Genomic DNA, 19,769 nt, shown 5'->3' with positions numbered 1-19,769 from the left:
GGGTCCATTCTTTGAAACACCTTGGTTTTCTCTTGGATGAAAAACTTTTTAGCCTCAACTTTTACAGCTTATCAAAAAAAACTGAGGGTGAAGTCGGACTTCTTCTACAGAAACAAAGGATGTTTTTTTTATTTGATGCTTGGAAAAAAATGATTCAAGCAATTTTATCTGTTCTTGACTATGGTGACATTCTTTATATGCATGCCTCATCTGCCTCTTTAAAAAGGAGCACTGGTTTATCTTTCTTTATAAGGCCGAATGATGATGAATGATCTGCTGTCTTATTTGTGCTCTTTACTGACCCCTAAGGTCGTCGCTGGCTGTTACCTCCGGTCAAACGCTCACTTTCTTTTTGTGGTTCCTTGAACTCGCCCTGTTCGCTTTGGTTTTCCAGCTTTAAGTGTTTTAGCTCCTTTATCTTGGTCTGAGCTACAAGCTCATCTGAAACTGGACAGTCGCGTTAGACTGGACAATTTTAAAACCAGGATCAAGGATCGTCTAATGAACCTGTGCACTTGTTTAACAGCTGGGTGCTGCAAAGTCATGAGCTTGTTGTGTTGTTGAATTATTTCTGTCTGTCTCGTCATCTGTGTGAAACTTTCTTATGCTGCCATCTTGGCCAGTACTTCCTGGTAAAAAAGATCTTGCATCTGAATGGGATTATTTCTGGTAAAAAAAAACAAAAAAAAAAAACAACTAATTGCTATTTATTTTTTCTTTTTTGTTTATTTTCTTACACAGTAATCTTGGACTTCAAAGTGACCCCTTCTTGTCTTGAATTCAAAGAAAGTGCTAATAATTTTTCAACTAAAATATTCATATATGTGATGAAAATTTAGCAAACAACAAAAACTGTAAACTTGAAAGACATTTTCAAAACAAGCACAAAGTATTTTCTGAAAAAATGGGCTAGTTTTTATTTTATTAATTTTACACAAATATGGAAAAGACAAAAAAGGTCTACATATTTTAATGTTGAATTAATTTCAAAGTAGGCTGACACACTACACTTCTTTGTAGGGGTTTCTTGTGTTATAACATGTAAAAAAAAAGATACAGAATAAAACTTATAAAACTTTAAAAGTTATGTTTTGTGGCTCCGGATCACATTTCTTTTGAGTAAGAGGGGGGAAAACGTCTCTTTTGATAGTAAAGGTTACGATGCTTCCGTTGCCAAAAAGCATTTTTAAGATGAAATTGGTCTTAAAGAGGTCTAGATGAGGTTAGATTTTAAAATATCTTCTCCAGAAAGAGTTTATTTCTAAAATAAAGCTGAGTTTTTATGTCAGTGTAGCAAAATGTGTTGGATTCACATCGAATATATTTCCTGACGGCGTTTTGTGTGTTTGTGTCTAACCCTCTCCATGAAGTGGATAAAACACAGGCCGATCAAATATGAAACAGTGAGACTTGCAGGTTCATCTCTGTGCACTTGTGATGAGGATGAAGATGGAGTCTACGGGATGAAGAGTGTGACCGAGCAGGGATGAGGTTCTGAAAGTAGGACAGCGGACAGACGCTGGGACAGACACGGTCTCCAGGTCAGGAGGGGTTAACTGTCAGAATAATGAACTGCCACTCTAAGCCAGAGGCAGGTACTGGAACATACACACGTACGCACAACACACACCTCCTCTTCCTCTGAACTGTCATAGTCATGGTAGCCCTGGGCTATGGAGGCGGTCAGGGAGGCTGCCTTGGGCTCCAGGTAGCAGAGGCACAGCGCCAGGGGGAAGGAGAGGGTGAGGGCGTAGGGGACGGAGAAGGAGGTGGAGAGCAGGAAGAAGAAGATGAAGAGGAAGCAGGGGATGAGTGAGGGGGACTTAATGGGGAGGAAGTTCTGCGCGCACTCGGGGAGGAAGCTCATCTCGGACAGATCGGGGAAGGTAATGTATCCGTCGTCGTCCAGGAAGGAGGACATATCAGGGAGGTGCAGGGAGAAGGAGAAGAGCGTGCCGCCGCGGCTCTTGCCCTGTTCCAGCCTCTGCTTGCGAGCCGAGAGGAGCAGCGCCTGCTCGTCCAGCAGGGCGGCTTTGCGGTCGGCGAGGGCTTGCCGCCGCCGGCACCCATCACGGTTCTTGGCCGGACTGACCGATGACGCCCGTTTACGTGCGTTCTCCCTGCGCCTTCGCCGTACTTTGGTTGATGTGACGGGGGATGAGGGGAGTGAGAGCTCGGAGCGGAGGGGGTCGTTTGTGTATGCACGAGGGGAGCACTGATGGAGGGAGGCGTCAACAGAAAAAGAGGTGCAGATGGAGAGAGGGGCGGATACGCATGAGCAAAACACACAAGTAAAGTGTGGGGTCAAAGGAAGGACAAGAAAAGAAAAGCTAATTAGTAAAGCGCACACAAGATGAGAAGCACTCAGGCCTAGTCTACAGCAGTGAGGTCAGCTGAAAGCAACCGGGAAATCTCATCAGCCATTAAGAAGTATTTCAACAAAAGGAAAAAAAAACACAAAAAATACTTCAAAGGATGCAGAAGCTCTGAAGAAACAACATTTTCTGCTTTGAATAAATTACCCTCCCTTTGAACCAGAAAAAAACTTTAATCCAACCTCACTCGGCTGCGGTTTACCTTCGTGTCGTGTCTGAGCGGCGTTGTGACAGCCGGCTCTTGCGTCTCCGCAGCATCCATCTTAGCGTCCTCCCTCTCCGCCTTCTCTTCCTCTGCCTTCTTCTCTGTCGTTACCGTAGTGATGATGTCTCCCTTGCTGATGACTTTAGCCGCACCGTCTGCGGCGCTGTCCTTCATGAGAGTCTCGTGGTTCTCCATAATTGGCGCTGGAGGACAAGAAACAAAAATAGACGAAACAAAGGGAAATCTTTTTATTGACACGGCTGGTCCGGTGTGAAATCTCAGCGAGGATAATTCAGGTGCAGACATGAAAAAAGCAGAAGAAGCAGAAAAGTTTCCTGAAAAAGCCAGAAAACAAACGCTGAACAATGAAATCTAAAATTAGGATGAGTTAAAAAACCCCAGATGGAAATAAACAGGACAAAAGCTTGAAGAAGTTCTTGGTCTTGGTTTCTCATTAATCAAACCCCCTTGTGCTCCTCACCTCCGTCTAAACTGCGGGACATGTTGTAGCGTTTGCTGGAGGTGCGTTCAAAGAAGGGAGCCGGTCTGATGATCTGAGAGCTGGCCCTGCGGGTCTGGGCCTGCGTTCTGCCGCTGTAGCGGAACTTGGAGCCGAGGCTGAGGAACTTCTTTGGGGGGGCCTCCGGGGACACGAGCCTGTCACGAGTCACAAACAGTCTCATTAATCAAAGCGGGAATCAAACATGTTTCAGATATGCATTGCAAGGTTTAAAATCTCATTTAGACGGTCTGCAGAGAGCGCTTCGTGCTTGGCTCGCTGCTCTGAAGAACCCAGGGGAGCTGTTTGTGTTTGAAGCTGAACAGGCAAAGTTTGCATGTTGCTAAATGAGCTACCAACATCTTTAACAGCTCATCACATCTTTGTCAGCATCTTCATGTTAACGAGGCTCTGATTAATGAGGAAAGACTCCAACTCTGGAAAAAAATGCCAAAACTAAAGGCTCTGTGAGGACTATCCATTTGGCGTTGTTTGCAGTGACACCTGTGGCTGGAATCGGTATTGTTTTTCAGGATGAAGACTTTGGGTAGATCTTGGCATTTTAGATCTCTTGTTAATCATATCATAGCAGAATCATATTTGATATTCAATCTTACACTTAAAATAAATCTGAAAGGGATTTTTATTTTTACAGCTGATGGAAAAAACACTTCTTTATAATCCACGTATGGTTTGAAAAAGTGAATTTGTGTTTTATATGGGCTTCAATGAATTTGTAGAAGTAAACACTTCCTTTACAACTGGAAAAACAAGAGTTACCTGTGTTTCTTTCACATCACTTCACTTCTATCTAACAGACTGAACATTAGTGTTGTTGTATTGTAGTTGTAATACCGACTCATTCCAGTAGATGGTGGTAATTCAGTAGGACATTCAGGGATTTCTGTCAGACTGCAGATTTGTCAAGTTTTCGCATACTGACTACTACAGACTGAATTTTGGCCAAAGTAGTAGGCACTACTGGTGTAGTAGGTGGTTTGGAAAACAGCCTCATTTTCCCGTGAAACATCACCCAATGTCATCAAGACGAGACTAGTATCCTACCAGAGCTCATCTACCAACTCCAACCTCACCAATCAGAGCTAACGTAACCTCACTCTACATTTTATTGATGGACTCTCAAGTTTGAACAGACCACTGCAGAATAACTGCTGACTGTGAGTTGGAGTCAACATTAGCACAAACAGATTAACCTGTGTTTTAGCTCGTGCTATATCTCTCTCCTGATTAGCTTTCTTCTGCTTTGACTTCCTTTTTGTTATCCCAGCTGCAGTGTCCACCATTACTACAAAATTAATCCAAGAAATACTTCCAGCAGAGGAAAAGGACAGAGCTCTCTTCTCACTGCTAAACTTTAGCAAAGGGACAGGTATCACGATACATATTCGCTTGTGTAAATCTAGCCTGACCCCAGATGCTGAAAACTTTTGGCGCTGTTAATCTCATTTTAAATTGTGGTTTATCTAGAAAAGTAACTAAATCAAAAATCCTCACAGTACCCTCAATAAGGGTTGTGCATGTTTAGTTGACCATAGTCGGCCATATATGACTTTGTTTCTTACCTGAAGAAGGTGTGGTGCTCCACACAGACCTTCCACAGCCTTTTGGCAGCGCGGTGATTTGGGAGCTTGAAACCAATTGTGCTTTCAAACTGCTCAAACTGCAACAGAGACAAACACACAGTGATCACAATCATTTTATACGTTAGACAACATTTAACTTGTTGGTTTAAGGACTCTATTTACCCCATCACAATGCTAGTATTTCTCTCAATAGTCTGAGTTTGAGGGATAAATGAAGCACTATAGTTTTAGCTTTGAAATGTTTAAAAAGAGGATGTTAAGCTTTTTTAAAAGTTTTTATTCTGTCCCTCTTTTTCTCTCACTGGTGTTTTAGAAAACTCTTATTTCAGCCTTTGTTTTTCCTGCTGTCTCTTTAAAGGTTGGGTTATGCTTTCCCCATGATTGGCCCCGCAGAAATGAGACACATGAGATCCACATGCGGTTTTTATGCTTTTTAACACCCCTCATGCTGCGTCCATTGGTGTCCATTCCCAAACTGCAGGGGCAGTGTATCACAACGGTACGTCTACCAGAGTACTAAACGAGAGTGGAAGAGGTTTGCCTTTGTTTACAACACATTTACAAATCTTTCCCAGAGATTTTTCCAGATTCTTTTCACTGATTTCTCTTCTCTGCCGAGAGTGGACGCAGTTTCACGCCATGAATTATTCACCACTTGGTTATCACGGTGATTTCTGTGTGAAGAGTGATACAGATGCCTATATTTCTACACTTTGACCACAAGGAGATCTTGTTCTTCCGCCATCTTGTCTGCACTTATCAATCTGGCAGGCCAGAAATATTTGAGTGTGTGTGGTGCAGGAATTTTCGGACAGCGGGTGGGGGACATAGGTGCGAAAATGGCGGCATTCATCCACACAAAGCCGCACAGACCCGTCCTTGCTACACAAACCCCCTCCTCTCTGATTGGCCAGTCATCTACAGGCTTATCAGGGGGCGGAGCTATGGGCAGACCTTACGGTGGGTTCTATTTACACCAGGATTGGGAAGTAGGGAGTGGTAATAGCGTTCCAGTTGCCAAGTTGGAAAAACTTGCCATAACAGCAAGATTTCTAAAACATAAGCATTGAACAGTACTATGTTTCTGGATGATTTATCGTGACGCACACTAGTCAGAAATAGTCAAATAAACAGAATATAACAGAAGCTTAATTACTGTTTACACCCGGGGCAGCCATCTTTGATTGTAAACTCGAGGTTGGTGTGGAGCCGCCAACTTCCCAGTGGGAAATTCCGACCTCAGAGGGCGTTCCAGTTGAAATTTCCCAATTCTGACTTTGACATTAATGTTTGGGGCCCACCCCTCCAATGAGTCATGAAAACTTTAAGGGATTCTCCTGATATAACCTCATAATTTCAGGAAGTCTGTTGAAGATCTTCCTGACCTTCCTGCAAAAAATGATCCCAGTTCTTTCATTTGGAGTGCTCTCACCTCGCCGGGTCGGATTTTGATGTAGAAGTTGTTCCTCTTGTAGGAGATCTTGAGGATTTTGGGCCAAGCAAATCTGTTGATCCGCAACCTGTCTCTGTAGATGAGCAGGCCACTCGCACAGACTCCCAACATGATCTCTACGCCCTCAGAGTCCTGCAAAAACAACACAATCAAAGACAAATCAACCAAACTGTTGAAAACTCAAAGAAACTCCTCAGAAAAGTTTGACTCCGGCGCCAAAATTGCTCTTCTTCTGGCGCCTCGCGTAACATAAAGTCTACGGGATCTACGGGGAGCTGAGGGGCCAGGTGCACAGCAGAGGAAGAAGGTATTAACTAGAGAGTAGTTTGTGGTAATAACAGGGTGAAGCAGGCAGGTGGAGAGTGGAATCAGGCATCTTATCTTCTCTATGCAGGCTGTGGTGGCGCTGGATAAAGACTCGAGGGGGGACTGCATGGCAACAGCGACAGTGAAGTGTCGGGAAATGGTGGGTGAAGCACAAAAACTGCGCTCTTCACTGCACAAAGCACGAGATGAGCAAACCAATGGTGATGTTTTTGGTCCAAAGCAGGATTTTTAGAAAACTACTGGACTGACTACGATGAATGTAACCATGCACATGGAGAAACCAAACACACACACGCACGCACACAAACGCAGGTGAGCACACGAATCACAGCCTCTTACCTCTCCCTCAGCTGGAGCCAAGCTCTCATAGAGTCTGCCTACCAACTTTGCATTTAATGAGAAAGGAGAAAAGACAGAGATTTGCCTTGTGTGTGAAAACATCCAACACTGATCTCTGCTCGGTCTGATCTCTGTCGCCTCCTGGAAACTCTGACGGCAATATCCTCTGCGCTGATTTATCCTTTCTTTTGATAACTGCTTCACATGAAGACGGATGACTGTAATTTTCTTTATAATGACAGCCGTCCTCTCTGTCTCTGCTTGATAATACCCTGAGATTAGCAAGAGGATGATCAAACTCAAGCTGGGCTCCAGACCCCACCACCTTTTCCACACCTCCACCCTTCAGCCCATGGATCCACACAGGCAGCGGTGACGTCATGTCAGTCAATCAGCAAGACAGCAGTGGCATGTTAAACTGAGCAAGCCGTGATGTTTCAGAAGCAGCAGTGTTGTGGAGGCAGCGTGAGTGAAATGTGCCAGAAAAACAGAACAATTTGTATATTTAACACATTTTTTAAGTCTTCTTGATTCTCCTCAGAGACAAACCATTACTGGAGTTATACGTCAAACTGTTGGAGACTAGATCACAACAAAACCTGACATAAAACTTTAAGATTCCACCTTCACATGTCAGTTAATCATATTATAAAGATTATTCTAGCTGTAGATCAAAAATTCTGCCTTTAAGTTCTGACTCCCATAATGCTCTACTACCCTGATCTAAACAAACACAGCTGTGCCTGTTAAAACTGGTGCACAACCACTTAACCTGCACTGCAAAAACTGAAACCAAAGCAAGTGTTTTATTTTTAGTAAAAACTAGGGATGTTCGATACCACTTTTTATTAGACTGATACCAGTATGAGTGCTCCTTCTTGAGTACTCACCAAAACAAGTACAGATACCGCTAGCACTTTTGAAACATAAAATTTCAATTAACAGTGACAGATTATTTTGATCAAAGACAACTCAGTCACTCTGACATTAAGTCCAAATAAAACACTAACAACTCTCTCTTAGTTTAGAATTTTTTTTGATAAATATTAAAAAAATAATAATATTAAAAGTGCACAATAAAACTGAGAACTGTCAGAGTTTAAGTATTTTTAAAGTAAACTAAAGTGCAAAATAAAACAGTTTAATTGTTAACTTTTACTGCTTCATTCATATTGTTTAAACAGGACCTGGCGATTTTTTTGCCTAGAGTATCTGCTGCTGACATCTGCAGCCTTCAAGAGTGCCGGTACCTTGAAACAAGGCTGGTATCGCCCATCCCTGGTAAAAAATGTGGGCTATATAGTCCACTACATCAGCTAAATTAAAATGAGATTTTGGACACTACTCGCTCACTCGCCAGCCGCTGACAGTGACATAATCACTCTCGCGTCGCTCAAGGACGACTGGGGATATACAGTTATACTTTTTCTCAAACACTGTAAACAGTATTTCAGTGATAACAAAAATTATACTTAGCTTAATTTCCGCAACAGCCAAATATAATAGAAACATTTATTACACGTTATATATTAATAAATAAACCGTATATTTGCACGGAGCTTATGCTGTGTTTGAGAATTACAATGTCCAGTGAATGCATCACCTGCGATGAGCAGTTTAGCGGCTAACGTCCGTGTTGTTTGTTTCTCTGCTCCAAGTTGTGAGATGGGCTCGTCGGAAAGTTAAACAGAGAGCAAAGTGTTATTCTCTAAAAGTTTTTAATGTTTTTTCATGTTATTAGTAATCATGTAATCAGCCATTTCTTTTGTTTGAACCGCAATACATGATGGTATATTTTGCTAATATACTGAGCATCGCTAATACACTACTTTTCAAAATGAATTGTGGGATACATTAAGTGGATTATAGTGAATGACCACGCTCACTCAGATTTCTGAAAGCACTATGACAGCACTACAAAATGGTGTATTCACTATGTAGAGTCATCATTTAACTTTTTTACATGGTCCAGTGTTAATAAAATTAAAATGGCAAAAACTGAACTATTGAAGATTTGCAGTTTAAATCAAATCTGCACCCCAAAAATAATTAAATACTCAAATCAGGAGAAAAGTACATCGTCCAAGCCCAACTAAAAATAAGAAATAAACACTTGCTTTGATTTCAGTTTTTTGTAGTGTGAGAAGAAAATTTGAAGCAGCAAAGTAGAGCCAAGTTTAGCTCTGCATAAACAAAGTAGAAACTCCACAAAAACCTGTGATAGGTGAACATGGTGCTCTTAATTTTGCAGTTGTGTCAATATCCCCAAACTACTTTAACTCTGCAAACCTCACGCTGATAAATTAATGTTTTAAATCTAGTTAGAATAAAACGCTGGCAGTGACTGGTTACCTTGGCATGATGGAGGTCGACACCGTACATAGACAGCTTCTTGGCATTTTCCAGGAAGTGCATCTCCGCCTCGGCTGGTGTCATCCCCCTGACAGAGCGAGCAGAGAGAAACAGATCATGTCAGGTCAGGAAGAGGCGCTTTGTTTAACCTGAACGTGCAACACTTAAGGCGAAGGGTCCCATAATCATAACACAGACTCATTCACAGCATTACACGGCAGAACGGCTCCAGAAAATGACCGTTTCTTTATGGATGCTGTTAACTGAAGTGCAGCAGCGTTTTTAGATAGATGCTCCTTCGAGGCCTGAATCTTTGCTCTGTCACCGTCTCCCTCCACCCTCCCTGGCTGCTACACACCACGAAATCAAATTACACACGAATCATTGTAATACACGCAGAATAAACGGCTCAGACAACCAATAGGCAGATATAATCATTTCCAGGAAAATACAAATCCAGAGTCTGGGGACGTGCTGTGTCGCTGAGCAGATGATTACTTCAGACAGAATGACTTTGTAGATACAAGATTTATGGTTTCAAGCTTAAAAAATCAATTAACTTCATACCATAAGCAACAGGATGTAAATAAATCCCTTCAAAGATCGACTGTTTTACATGGGAGAGGAAACAGAGGATAGAAATCTTTCTATTCGAGCAACATTAAGATTAAAACCTGCTCGTTTTGCTATCTGTCATAAAATATGACAATCTGCTGATGGTTCCTGTGATTGATCAGATGTTGAAATGGAAATTGAATATTGTCATCATAAGTTCATATATATGAAATGATAAGGGAGTATAACCTCATTTGAGCAAGATTTGTGAATCTGATCCCTATTATTATTCAACTTTTTGACTTCCTATCTCTGTGTCTCTGTTTGGACTTCTTTCCTCAAAATTAGAATTTTTATCTGATTTAGGCACGTAGATACAGTCAAGACGATCTGCTGCAGTTTTAACCGCGTATCAGCAGGGGGAAGAAAGGTGATTTAAGGGACTACGATCATGGTTGTTGGTGCCATATGGGCTGGTCTGAGTATTTCAGAAACTGCTGATCTTCTGGGATTTTCTTGTTGATGCCAGAGGTCAGAGGAGAATGGACAGACTGGTTGGAGCTGAGAGAAAGGCAACAGTAACTCAAATAACCACTGGTTACAACCGAGGTCTGCAGAAGAGCATCTCTGAACACACAACACGTCCAACCTTGAGGCAGATGGGCTACAGCAGCAGAAGACCACACCAGGTGACCCTCCTGTCAGCTAAGAACAGGAAACTGAGGCTACAATTCACACAGCAACACCAAAACTGGACCATAGAAGATTGGAAAAACGTTGCCTGGTCTGATGAGTCTGGATTTCTGCTCCACATTCAGATGGTAGGGTCAAAATTTGGCCTCAACAACATGAAAGCATGGATCCATCCTGCCTTGTATCAACGGTTCAGGCTGCTGCTGCTGGTGTAATGGTGTGGGGGATATTTTCTTGGCTCACTTTGGGCCCTTAGTACTAACTGAACATGGTTTTAAGTCCTGAGTATTGTTGCTGACCATGTCCATCCCTTTATGAGCACAGTGTACCCATCTTCTGATGGCTACTTCCAGCAGGATAACGCTCCATGTCATAAAGCTGGAATCATCTCAGACTGCTTTCTTCAACATGACAATGAGTTCCCTGTACTCAAATGTCCTCCACAGTCCCCAGATCTCAATCCAATAGAGCACCTTTGGGATGTGGTGGAACGGGAGATTCTCATCATGGATGTTCAGCCGACAAATCTGCAGCAACTGTGTGATGTTATCATGTCAATATGGACCAAACTCTCTGAGGAATGTTTCCAGGACCTTGTTGAATCTATGCCATGAAGGATTAAGGCAGTTCTGAAGGAAATAAGGGGTCTAACCAGGTACTAGCAAGGTGGACCTAAGAAAGTGGCCGGTCGGTGAATATTGAAATATTGTTTTTGTGTTTTCTTTTTGCATTTTTACAGATGCTTAATTGAGGGGAGATAGTTGATTTGAATGTAGCACGCACAATAGTTATAATCAAGTTATATGTTGTGTACAGATACAATGAGTTCACTCTCTGACAAATATATTGGGGCATGGTGCATCCTTCAATGAGACAGGAGAGGACAGTGGGTAGAGGCCACATTAACTTTTGCTATTGTCTGGTTTGTGCATGGAAACTAAAGTTCAAAGTGTAATATGCAAAGCAGAGCGTGACGTCAGCATTTCTGTGTCTGAATTTTGATACTAACACTGACAATTTTCATTCAGTGTCAGGATTTTGACTGATGACCTCTTAATGTGGCCTTCAATCTCACTATTTTGACTTTTTAACCTTCAAACTTTATTTTTTATCTCACAGTTTTGACATTTTATCCCACAATTATTTCTTTTATGTTAGAAATTTGGATATTTACAGGCATTGATTTCACTTCTACTTCACAGTTTTGACTTATCTTCCAATTGTGACATGTTAGTGAATCTCATAATTTCATGAGACATACTCAAAATTGTTCATCTGTCACCTTAAAAGCTACAGCTGCAGGGATACGTTTTACACTTTTACTTCTTTGATTTCATCGATTTCAATCACAGGAACCTTCCAGCAGCATTTTAGTCAGCGTATATAACGTCTGTGACAGGAAGCTGGATGTATGAGAGGGAAACGTCTGCCTCCTTTTTCTTATTTAAAGTGACTACTTAAAGTTTAATCAAACTTTTATTTCAGCAGTCAGAGAAATGTGTTAGAAAGAAATAAGACGGCTGATTTTGTTCCTGATGTGACCAAAATTAGCATCGCAGCTTGAGATTTCTGTCTGTAAAAAAATCGACGTGCTCGTCTCCATCTCCGTACATTATAATCTTTTCATCACCGGTAGACTTTGCAAATTCATGCATTATTCAATGCATTATTTATAGTTTCCCAGAAGCCTCTGTGCATGTGAAACCAAATTATCCATCCTGATCTCGCCCTGCTTTAAATGTGCTGCCTCTCAATCTAAAGAGAGCTGGGGTAGGGACTCAGAGACTAACTTGTAGGTCTTGTGGAGTTCCATGACTTTCTCCTCGAGCTCTTTGGTCTGGTTTGGTGCGAAGCGGAGTTCACTGATGTAGTCGCTGCCTAACTCCTCAGGGTCGTAGTCTCCCAGCTCGGACTGTGCCGTGTAGGAGCCCAGCACGGTGTGGGTGGCGAAGGAGCAGGGCAGCCGGCCTGAAACCACGTCATCTCTCAGCTGCAGACACAGGTAGTACCTGAGGGAGGAGGAGGAGGAGGACGGGTCAGCCAACACCTGCTATTTTTACTTCTTAAAAAACATTTTCAGGCAATAAAAAGTTGTGGAATAAAACCAAAACACTGCCAGCAGCAGTGTTTTGTTACATGACACTCTCTGTGACCTTACCTTGTGATATCCTCGGTGAGCTGGGAAGGATCCGGAGGATAAAACTTCACGTTGAAAGCAAAGTTCCAGGGACCAGCTGAGAGACAGAGAGAACATTAAATTATCTCAGCAGCGTTTTACAGTCGCACAGGCCTCGTTTGCTCCAAACACTGGAGTGGCTTTATTGAATTACTGAACTTACTTCTGATCTGCTTCTTCAGCTCCTTGCAAGGGTCGAGCCAATTCTGCAGAAGACGAAAAGCATTTGTGAGTGTGAGCACAATACTAAAACCCTCATTTTCCTAAAGTGCACCAAAGAGGGCTGTTATTCCTCTCTTCAGCATCCATTGAACTTTAAGAGCTGAACTTTTGAGAAGCTTTAGTGTTATTCTGTGATTCTTAGCAAATCTTTTACTGACCATAAGTCTGTGACCTGTCAATAAGTCAGAAATGCTGCCAGCTACCAGCCTCTGGCTTTTCTGTGTTCCTGGGTCTGGTGTCTCCTCTTCATCAAACCAGCTTTTGTTTATTTGATTATTTTGGCACCAAGAGCAGGGAGTTGTCAGCAGAGGAAGCATGAAGCGCTCCTGGTAACTGTCTGAGTTGACTGGACTTCAGAGTCAACCATTACCGACTAAGGGAACTCAAATCTGGACTTGAGGATACTTGGATTCTGAGCCTCTCCACTCTTCCTTCAGACTCTGGGTCCTTGATACACAAATGTAACACTCTTCTGACGTTGATACGTTTACATGTGCAGCACCATATTTCTACGGAGCAAGATCAGTGTCAAAATTCATGAATGAAAAATTTGGGTGAGTGTGTAAATGCATCCACAAATGTGTAAACAGATTTGCAAATGTGAAAAATATTTACAAATGCGTGCACGATCAATTTACTCATTTACAAATTTGCACATTTGTGGATCAGTTCAACTCATTTGTGGATGCATTTAAAAACACACAAATATTGTATTTGTGAGTTCTGACACTGATCGGGCTCCATATATTCCTGTATTAATCAGAATGACAATATTCAGATTTTGTAGGAGGCATGTAAACACCTTATTGCAATTGTAACAATCCAATTAGGCTCATTTTCCCATCATTAAAAACCTTAATAAGACTCCTGGCATATGCCTGTATCAATCTGAATATTGGGTCATGTAAAAGTGTTATTTAAAATGTGCTCTGAAGTGTTAAGGATTTTTTTCAAGAAAAAGACCTTACACCACAGGTGTCAAACTCGTGCCATGGAGGGCCAAGAGGCTGCAGGTTTTCGCTCCAACCCAAAACTCCACCAGCTGAATTCACTGATTAGTCCCTGCTCTCTGCTTGAAGGTGAGGTAATCAGTGAATTCAGCTGGTGGAGTTTTGGGTTGGAACAAAAACCTGCAGCCTCTTGGCCCTCCATGGCATGAGTTTGACATCCCTGCCTTACACTTTTGGGACGAGGAGGACACAAACTCTTTCAAAATAATTAAAGAGTTGAGTATCATATATTACATCGATGGGCAAAAGCATCGCAACACTGAAAGTTCTAGAAGAGAATGTAACAGGTGGTGGTTGGGGAGATTAATAAGAATAAGAGAGTTTTAGTCACACTAGGGATGGGTACCTTTTACATTTAAAACGATATGGTACCGATGCCCAGTACCTGGCAATTGGTACCGATTTTCGGTACTTTTTTTGTGTTTATGTGGTAAAAAATATCAATTTGTTTGATAACAATTTTTTTTCTTAATCTAACATATTTATTCTTCAATATATAACCTTGTAATGCTGTGTTCATGTCCAGCATAGAAAATCACCTCCTCTTCCACTCCCTCACAGTCACAAGGATGCATTTAGGTACCTAAACATGGTACCTTTTGACTTTACCGGCACCCGGTACTTTTGATAGGATTCAATCGGTACCCATAAAAGTACCTAATTTGGTACCCATCCCTGAGTCACACTTTGATGAAGGGATACAAGTTTTATACACAGTATGGCCCTAAAAGAAGGATTTGGACTGTTTGGTGGAATATACTGATTAACCTCTAAATATATTCCTGTAGCTCAGCTTTCTGAGGAGCATTTTTCAGGATATTGCCCTAAGTAGAATATGGACCTTAATAGAAAGATGGTGTGCAAGTAAACATAGTCATTGTCTCTGGTTCAGGAGAGGTTAAACTGGAGTAAGGTTAGGATAGGTACGGAATAAGGTTTTTATAGGTACCAGGCAGTGTAAGAGTAGGGAATTTTCCATGCTGGACTTTAACACAGCATTACAAGGTAATATGTTGAAGAATAAATATATTAGATTAAGAAAAAAAAAATTTGTTGTCAAAAAAATTGACATTTTTTACCACATAAACACAAAAAAAGTACCAAAAATTGATACTGTTGAGAACCGACACTGATTGTCAGGTACCGGGCATTATAACATGAAAAGTACCCATCCCTTAGGAAGGTGACAGTTTTAGTTAAATACCCTGATGCTGCAGCCCCAGTCCACTCCTTGTTAAACTGTTTTTTTTTTGATAACCCTTCCCTGGCTGAGGTTCTCCCTGATGATTGTGCATCTTTTCCTTCCACTGCTCTTTCTATTTATCTGCCTGGATCCAGCGCTCTGTAAACATCAGCTCCTTTAGCAACAACTTCTAGTGTCATACCCTCCCTGTGGAGAGACTGTCCTCTGGACATTGGTCTGTCAACAGTCTTCACCGGGATTGCGTCTCACTGAATCCAACCAAGAGACCATTTAAAGCCTCAGGAAACCTTTTGGAGGTGTTTGTTTAACAAACAAGTTTCATTTCCTGACCACAGATGTCCCAGTATAACTTCTTTTCTGACACATTCAATAAGTAAAAGTGTGACATAGATTTTCCTTTACCTTCTGGTTTTCTACATCCCTGTAAGTGATGCCAAAGTAGTCCTTCTCCAGGAGATTCAGGTGTTCACACACTTTGTCGAAAAGCACTTGGCCCTTGGATCGTTTCTGTACAGGAAAGACAAAAATATTTATGAATAATTCATCATACTTTGAGACATTAGTCTGGGAGGTTTATTCCTCTGAAAATCAATCAACAATAAAGAAAGTAGCTCATTTTTTGATTCTGTCAATTCAGTTTCCAGATGCTTTGAGGCATCCTATTAATTGCTGTAAATACCCTGATCCCCATCTTAATATCAAACATGAAGCAGCGCCGTGATACAGCACATTACACTGCCTCTGTCCTGCATTTCCTGCAACGTCTCACCCTCACTTCACCGAATGTCTCACCCTCTGGATCGATTCCTTCTATAAAAAGCAGCAGAGTATAAATACCCCTTCATTCTCCTGCGTCAAGGCAAACATTAACTATCTGAAAGCCTGAAACTCATTGAACGAATGCCGGACGTCCTCTGGTCCTTTTACTTCATGAGATATTTTAAGGGCCCAGTTGCCACACAGACAGCTCAGAGCTGAGCCAGCTCCTCGAGTGACAAACATCCAAACAGCTTCCTCTGGTAGCAGGAGCAATAAACACCCAGTACAGAAGCATCTTATTCTGTTCAAACAGCATTTCTCCCAAACAAACTTGGTCTACAAAAGTTTAAAACAGCAGAATCTGACATTACTGCTTTCCTAGCTCAGAGATCCCTTTCAGCATGCAGCGCTGTGCTCTTTGGAAGCAGGATGGCACCAAAAGGATTTTCAGAAACGAACCTCTGATAAATAACAACAACACGCCGAGACGTGAGATTTTCATCCCCTCTCCTGAGACATAACACCCTTTGAGTGAAGCCGGGGAGGTTCAGCAGCTCTGTGCCCGGAAAATGATAGGAAACGATTAGCGCCGACATTTTTCCCACAGGAGGAAACAGACTGGAGCTGGAAAACGACAAGGTCGGGGGGATGAAGATGTCAAATCTTGACATTCTGGGCTGGTTTCTAATAGAATAAGAAAGGAAGGGGAGGAAGAGGAGGAGGAGGAGGAGGAGGAGGGCACCCCGGCTATTATCTGTCTAACACTGTGAGCTGGGCAGGATTAAGTCTGCTGTATTTCATCCTCAGCCGTCAGGTCAGCTTCAAATGTCAGATTTCTTTAGTTTCAGGTCAAATCAGTATTTAATAATATCAGTTTTACATTTTTTTAATTAAAGTCAATTAAGAAGGGAGTGTTTGTTGGCAGGTGGAGCCCAGCTCTGGTTGTGTTGGTGAACTAAACTGCCTGAAACTCAACCTAAAGCTTAAGTTTCCCCGTCTTGCTCTTTCTCCTTCATCTTCAGCAATTTTTTTATAAGATGTACGTCTTGTGCTGTTGTGGCAGCTTTCTGTTCTTTCTTGTAATTTTTTCGTCTCTTTTTTACCAAACCTAACTGGTTTTGTCTTCAGTGAAATTTTAACTGTTTTTGCTCCTGTGTTTGTTTGAGGATCCTACATGTAACCATGGCTGCATTGTTTACATGTGAAATCAGCTGTTAGCAGCCTGTAGCATGTCAATGCTAACTGGTGCAAGGCCTGATGTTTCCCCACAAGGTGAGGAGAAGGAGGTGAGGACGCCGTGCTGGTTCTCAGGTGTGAGCTAAGAAGTGACCACATCGACCTGTCCTTCCATCCATCGTTATTGGGAACATGAGATCTATCTCCAATAAGATGGACGAGCTAGCTGTGCTAACCCAGCAACAGAGGGAATACCAGAAGGCAGAGAAGCATCATGCTCTTCTTTAATTAAAAATTAGTGCCAATCATTTTCAAAAAAGAGAGGCTCACTCTTACTTAAAGAGGGGGGACTGGGCCTTTTTTAAGCTCAAGATTCACAGTTAAAAAAAAAAATCACTTTCTATCGCTGGTTTCTTAAGAAACCCTCATTTGAGCCTCCATCTGAAATTGTAGCTGCAGTCTTTTTAAGGCCCCTACTCCACAAACCCTCTAGGCACCACCTTGCTGGTTGTGGCTGCCTGTAACAGCAGCTCTCTCTTCTTTGTCCATTTCTTGTGATTTTTTTCATCTCTTTTTCGTCATCTTTGCGTTTGGAGTGGGTCATTACTTTGTACGGCTCATTTGTTGGTCATGGACACCAAACTGGTTTTGTCTTCAGTGATATTTTTACTACTTTTGCTCCTGTGTTTGTTTGAGGATCCTACATGTAGCCATGGCTGCATTGTTTACATGTGAAATCAGCTGTTAGCAGCCTGTAGCATGTCAATTCTAACTGGTGCAAGGCCTGATGTTTCCCCACAAGGTGAGAAGAAGGAGGTGAGGATGACCTGCTGGTTCTCAGGTGTGAGCTAAGAAGTGACCACATCGACCTGTCCTTCCATCCAAACGTATCTTACAAACGTAAGATCTATCTCCAATAAGACGGACGAGCTAGCTGTGCTAACCCAGCAACAGAGGGAATACCAGAAGGCAGAGTAGCATCATGCTATTCACAGACATGGCTAACGGAGCTAACACCAGACACCAATGCTACATTGGAAGAACTTCACCTGCTGTGAGCAGACAGGATCCAGGAGACAGAGACTGAACAGACTGGGAGGTGGAGGTGGAGGCTGGCTGACTGGACAATGATGGACAAGCTGTCAGCATCTATTTTCTTATGGAGCTTTTTACACTTTCTGTACACTTTCTTACTTTTGTTTTCTTGATTGCTGCTGTGACTCCACCTGAATTTCCCCTCAGGCATAAATAAAGTATTTGCTATCCCATCTTTTCTTTTAATTGTATTAGTATTGTGATATCCCCTGTGAAATTTTGTGATGAGCACAGCAAATTATCTAAACAATTGTCTAACTATCTGAAACTAAAATAAAAACAAAGTTGAATAAAAATGAACAAAACAACCCTGTGACCTGTGCTCGCTGCATCATTACTCCTTGATTTTGTGTCGCCGTTCTTTCAGAAAAGGCGTCTGATTCTGATTATTCAGAGCAGTTGAGACGGCAGCTACTCAGGCAGTGTGTGGATCTGACAGAACAAAGGCTTACTCCAGCGCCCTGACTTGGCCTGAATTTCTCCTTTCTTTCTGTCACCCTGCAATCAGACCTCACAGCTCCCTTTAAAACTTCACTAACAATGATTCATCCAACCACAGAGCTTCAAAAAGGAACAAGAATGAGGAAGAAAAATAGCCAAAATGACCCTTGACTTCATAATTACCAAATCATGTTACTACATGCCAAGAAATTCTTGATATAGGGAAATAAAAAAAGATGTTATAAAAGAGTTTGGCAGATAAAGACTTGCAGAAACATAGCCAGGATTCTTGGGTGTGGAATCTGTTTCCTTATTTGGATTCAGTGTGCATGACAACTCTGTATTTACATTTTTAAGCCACTAAAAAATCTAAAATGTTGTATAAAGGTTTTGAAAATGACAGTTACTGGAATGCAATGCACAATTTTTGGAAGAAAAATCAATAAAAGATTTGATTATGAGATTTTACGTGTAAATAAAACAGAGAAAACTGAGAATTCTCGTTAATATAGAGACTTTTAGGAGTAGGAAAAAAAGATTTTATGAATTTAGTTAGGTTTTTAACCCCTGATCAGCTTGTAGAAAGTTTTGAAGAGAGAAAATGTGTCTGATGTTTTTTGCAGACAATGAAAACTTCATGCAAAGCTGCAGATTTGCCGTTTTTGTGTCTTACTGCCAGTCCCCTCTTCTCACACACCATCTAATGCAAGTTAATCCAAGGTCAGCTTTGAGCTCTCTTATCTAATGTGTGAGTGTGTGTGAGTGTGTGTGTGAGCGGTATAAAGCGAGGAGGGGTCAGACTTGTGCCAAACATCCTCAGTGCTGGCGGTCCTAGCCGTGGGGGGTTGGGTGCAGAGAGGTGGGACGTGGGGATTACAGCATCGTAAACAGATGGGACGTTGTGATTCATTACTCTGCAGTAGCTACTGGACACAAGCTGGACATGTGCGACAGTGAAGAAATCAACACCAATTTACAGAGATTAGTCAGATCTGACAGGTTAATTATAGACGAATAAACCCATGAGAGGCATCACTACACTTCCAATGCGTTCCTGATAGATTAGCTGAGATCGGAGGCCAATTCTAGGGCTCATAAAGCTAAATGTTTCTCTTTAACTGACAACTGAGAGCTCTGGAAAGAGTCAGCCTTATCTCTCTCTTCTGCATTATCTGTTCTTTAATTAAAAATGAGTGTCACTCATTTTAAAAAAAGACAAGGCTCTCGTACTTAAAGAGGGGGAACTGGGTCTTTTTTAGGCTCAACATTTACAGTAAAATAAAA

The 19,769-nt window shown here is 41.8% G+C and overlaps 1 protein-coding gene across 11 annotated transcripts in view; it reads right to left on the bottom strand.

The window, feature by feature from the left end:
- Nucleotides 1-19,769, bottom strand: part of epb41l3b (erythrocyte membrane protein band 4.1-like 3b) — an 87,436-nt gene that overhangs the window by 24,405 nt on the left and 43,262 nt on the right. For 6 of the 11 annotated variants that reach the window (XM_074689064.1, XM_074689059.1, XM_074689063.1 and 3 more), the window contains exons 4-14: nucleotides 15,417-15,521; nucleotides 12,742-12,784; nucleotides 12,561-12,636; nucleotides 12,193-12,411; nucleotides 9,155-9,242; nucleotides 6,803-6,847; nucleotides 6,116-6,268; nucleotides 4,663-4,760; nucleotides 3,062-3,237; nucleotides 2,578-2,783; nucleotides 1,631-2,215 (exon numbers count right to left, since the gene is read on the bottom strand). In XM_074689064.1, the coding sequence (XP_074545165.1) occupies nucleotides 1,631-2,215; nucleotides 2,578-2,783; nucleotides 3,062-3,237; nucleotides 4,663-4,760; nucleotides 6,116-6,268; nucleotides 6,803-6,847; nucleotides 9,155-9,242; nucleotides 12,193-12,411; nucleotides 12,561-12,636; nucleotides 12,742-12,784; nucleotides 15,417-15,521 (1,794 nt within the window). The remainder of the gene's footprint in view (nucleotides 1-1,630; nucleotides 2,216-2,577; nucleotides 2,784-3,061; nucleotides 3,238-4,662; nucleotides 4,761-6,115; nucleotides 6,269-6,802; nucleotides 6,848-9,154; nucleotides 9,243-12,192; nucleotides 12,412-12,560; nucleotides 12,637-12,741; nucleotides 12,785-15,416; nucleotides 15,522-19,769) is intronic. The other 5 variants (XM_074689065.1, XM_074689067.1, XM_074689070.1 and 2 more) reach the window with 3 other exon arrangements.

This window comes from Halichoeres trimaculatus, unplaced genomic scaffold, assembly GCF_033239565.1.
Source record: "Halichoeres trimaculatus isolate MK-OKI-2021-1 unplaced genomic scaffold, fHalTri1.1 fHalTri1_scaffold_15, whole genome shotgun sequence".
Classification (NCBI taxonomy): Eukaryota; Metazoa; Chordata; class Actinopteri; order Labriformes; family Labridae; genus Halichoeres; species Halichoeres trimaculatus.
Note: the sequence above shows the minus strand (reverse complement) of the source record. Positions and strands in the feature narration are given on the sequence as shown.